The 2,317-nt window shown below is 40.7% G+C and overlaps 1 protein-coding gene across 1 annotated transcript; it reads left to right on the top strand.

Moving 5' to 3' along the window:
• Positions 1-718: 718 nt before the first annotated feature.
• On the top strand, positions 719-2,032 carry LOC131145824 (uncharacterized). Its single transcript, XM_058095009.1, has one exon. It carries the CDS (start codon positions 719-721, stop codon positions 2,030-2,032), a length of 1,314 nt encoding a protein of 437 aa, XP_057950992.1.
• Positions 2,033-2,317: the final 285 nt, after the last annotated feature.

Raw genomic sequence — 2,317 nt, 5'->3', positions numbered from 1 at the left:
CAAAAGGAACCTAACAGTGCCTTACTTGCAGATAGGAACCTTGTCTCCATGCCTGTGGATGGGGGGGGGGGGGGGCTAGGTTGGCTTATGTTGGGTCTTGCTCTGCAGCTGCATGTGGTGATGTTGGCCTCCCTATGGGGGATCCCTAGTTGAAAAGTACCTTGGAGCTGGGGTTGGATCTAATTAAGGCACCGGAAGGATTGGTAAATTCATTGTTTCCAGAAACCAATTTTGAGAGTTGTTCTCTTGTGGGTATTGGCTATCCTACTGAATCTGTGAAAGGTGGTTGCTTAGTTAACCCTGTTGTTCCTGGTATAGAACTATAGTGTGAGGGGTTGGAAACAACATGTGAAGTTGTTCCTGAGATGCTAGTGCAGTATGTGGCTTGTTCTCAACATGGTGTTTGTGCACTTCAGGCTCGAGAAGGACAGTTAAGGAAGGAGGATAAAAAAAGGTTAGTTCAACTAGATAAGGAGGATAAAATCTCTGCTAAATTTGGAACTGGCCAAGCTAGGAGAGAGGAAAATGAGGGTTTCACTACTGTGAAGAGCAGGAAGTTTACTAAGAAAGGAGTTGGACAGAAACAACAGTACAGGAGTGGGGGCTCTGGCCCCCATTCAAAACAATGAAGATTGCTTCTTGGAATATCAGGGGTTTGAATAGACCCCTAAAACAAAATGGGATTTTTAATCTCATTAAAAAAAATAATCTAGATATGATGGGCATCTTAGAGACTAAACTTACTGAGGATAAGCTAATGGAAATGATGAATAGGAAAGCAAGAACATGGGAGCAATTAAATAATTTCGAGACACATAGGGGTGGAAGGATTGCAGTGATATGGAACCCGAAAAAGATTCAAGTCCATTGGGCTCAGAAAAGTCCCCAAGCTGTGCATTGCATAGGTAAATGCAATGTTATTGGAAAAAAATTTTTAGTTAGCTTCATATATGGTTTCAATTCTCTGGTGGGGAGAAGGGAGTTGTGGAAGGATTTAATTCAAACTGGGAATAACCAGCCAATGCCCTGGGTCGTTTTGGGGGACTTCAATTGTGTTCTATGTGCTGAGGAAAAAAGGAATGTTGTCCCTCCTACTGTGTACAAGATGAAGGATATTAGGGACTGTTTCCAGGAAGCAGGTCTGGTTGATATGAATTTAGAAGGTAATTTTCTTACCTGGTCTAATGGTATGGTGTGGTGTAAATGGGACAGGGTGATGATGAACCAAAGGTGGATAATGGAAGGGTCGAAGGTTATGGCAGACTTTCAGCTACCTGGCATTTTATCTGACCATTCAGTGTGTCAAGAAAATCTATTTGCAGAGCAGAATTTAGGTAAAGCCCCCTTTAAGTTTTTTAACATGTGGATGAATCATGTGGACTTCCAGAATTCAGTAGTGGAAATTTGGGCAAGGCAGTATGAGAGTAATAACCAGTATCGATTGACAAGGAAGCTTAAAGACCTTAAATTACCTTTAAAGGCTTTGAACATGCTCCACTTGTCCCACATATTGAGCAGAGTAGAGAAAGCTAGTGCAGAGGTTGTTGAAATCCAAGAGAAGCTCCAAAACAGCCCATCCTGTCAAGTTCTGCAGGGGATATATGTGGTAAAGAAAAGGGAAGCTGTCATGCTAAAGGAGGCTAACAGACAATTTCTTGCACAAGTGGCAAAGTATAGATATTTTAAAAATTATGACAGGGGGACTTCATACTTTCATGCTATCCTCAAAAGAAACAGGGCCAGGAATCATATTACTTCAGTGACTAAACAAAATGGTGTTGTTACTGAATCTTATGAGCAAGTTGGAATAGAATTTGTGCAGTACTATCAACATCTGCTGGGTGAGGAAGTGAGGTGTGATAAGCTGGATGATCAAGTGATCTCAAGAGGGCCGTTTGTAAATAAGGAAGAGAGACAACAAATGATTGTGCCTGTAACTGATGAGGAGATAAGGGAGGCTTTATTTAGTATTGGGGATGAAAAATCCCCTGGGCTTGATGGGTATTCTGTAGGATTCTTCAAGAAAGCTTAGAATATTATGGGGGATGAGGTTATACTAGCTGTTAAAGAGTTCTTTACAAGTGGTAAGTTTCTTAAACAACTTAATCATACAGTTATTGCACTTTTACCTAAATCTAGACATGCTTGTAGTGTGAATGACTATAGACCAATCTCTTGTTGCAATGTGCTATATAAGATAATTTCAAAGATCATTACAGCCAGAATTAAGCCTTGTCTGGAAAAAAATGATTAACCCTTTTCAGGCTGCCTTTGTGAGGAATAGAAGCATGGTTGAAAATATTTACTTAGTGCAGGA

This window comes from Malania oleifera, chromosome 13, assembly GCF_029873635.1.
Source record: "Malania oleifera isolate guangnan ecotype guangnan chromosome 13, ASM2987363v1, whole genome shotgun sequence".
Lineage (NCBI taxonomy): Eukaryota > Viridiplantae > Streptophyta > Magnoliopsida > Santalales > Ximeniaceae > Malania > Malania oleifera.
The sequence above is the reverse complement of the archived record's forward strand: the minus strand, read 5'-3'. Positions and strand labels throughout refer to the sequence as shown.

Excerpts from the sequence above, each read along its gene's own strand:
- LOC131145824 (XM_058095009.1), top strand. The coding sequence starts at position 719 with ATGGGCATCTTAGAGACTAAACTTACTGAGGATAAGCTAATGGAAATG.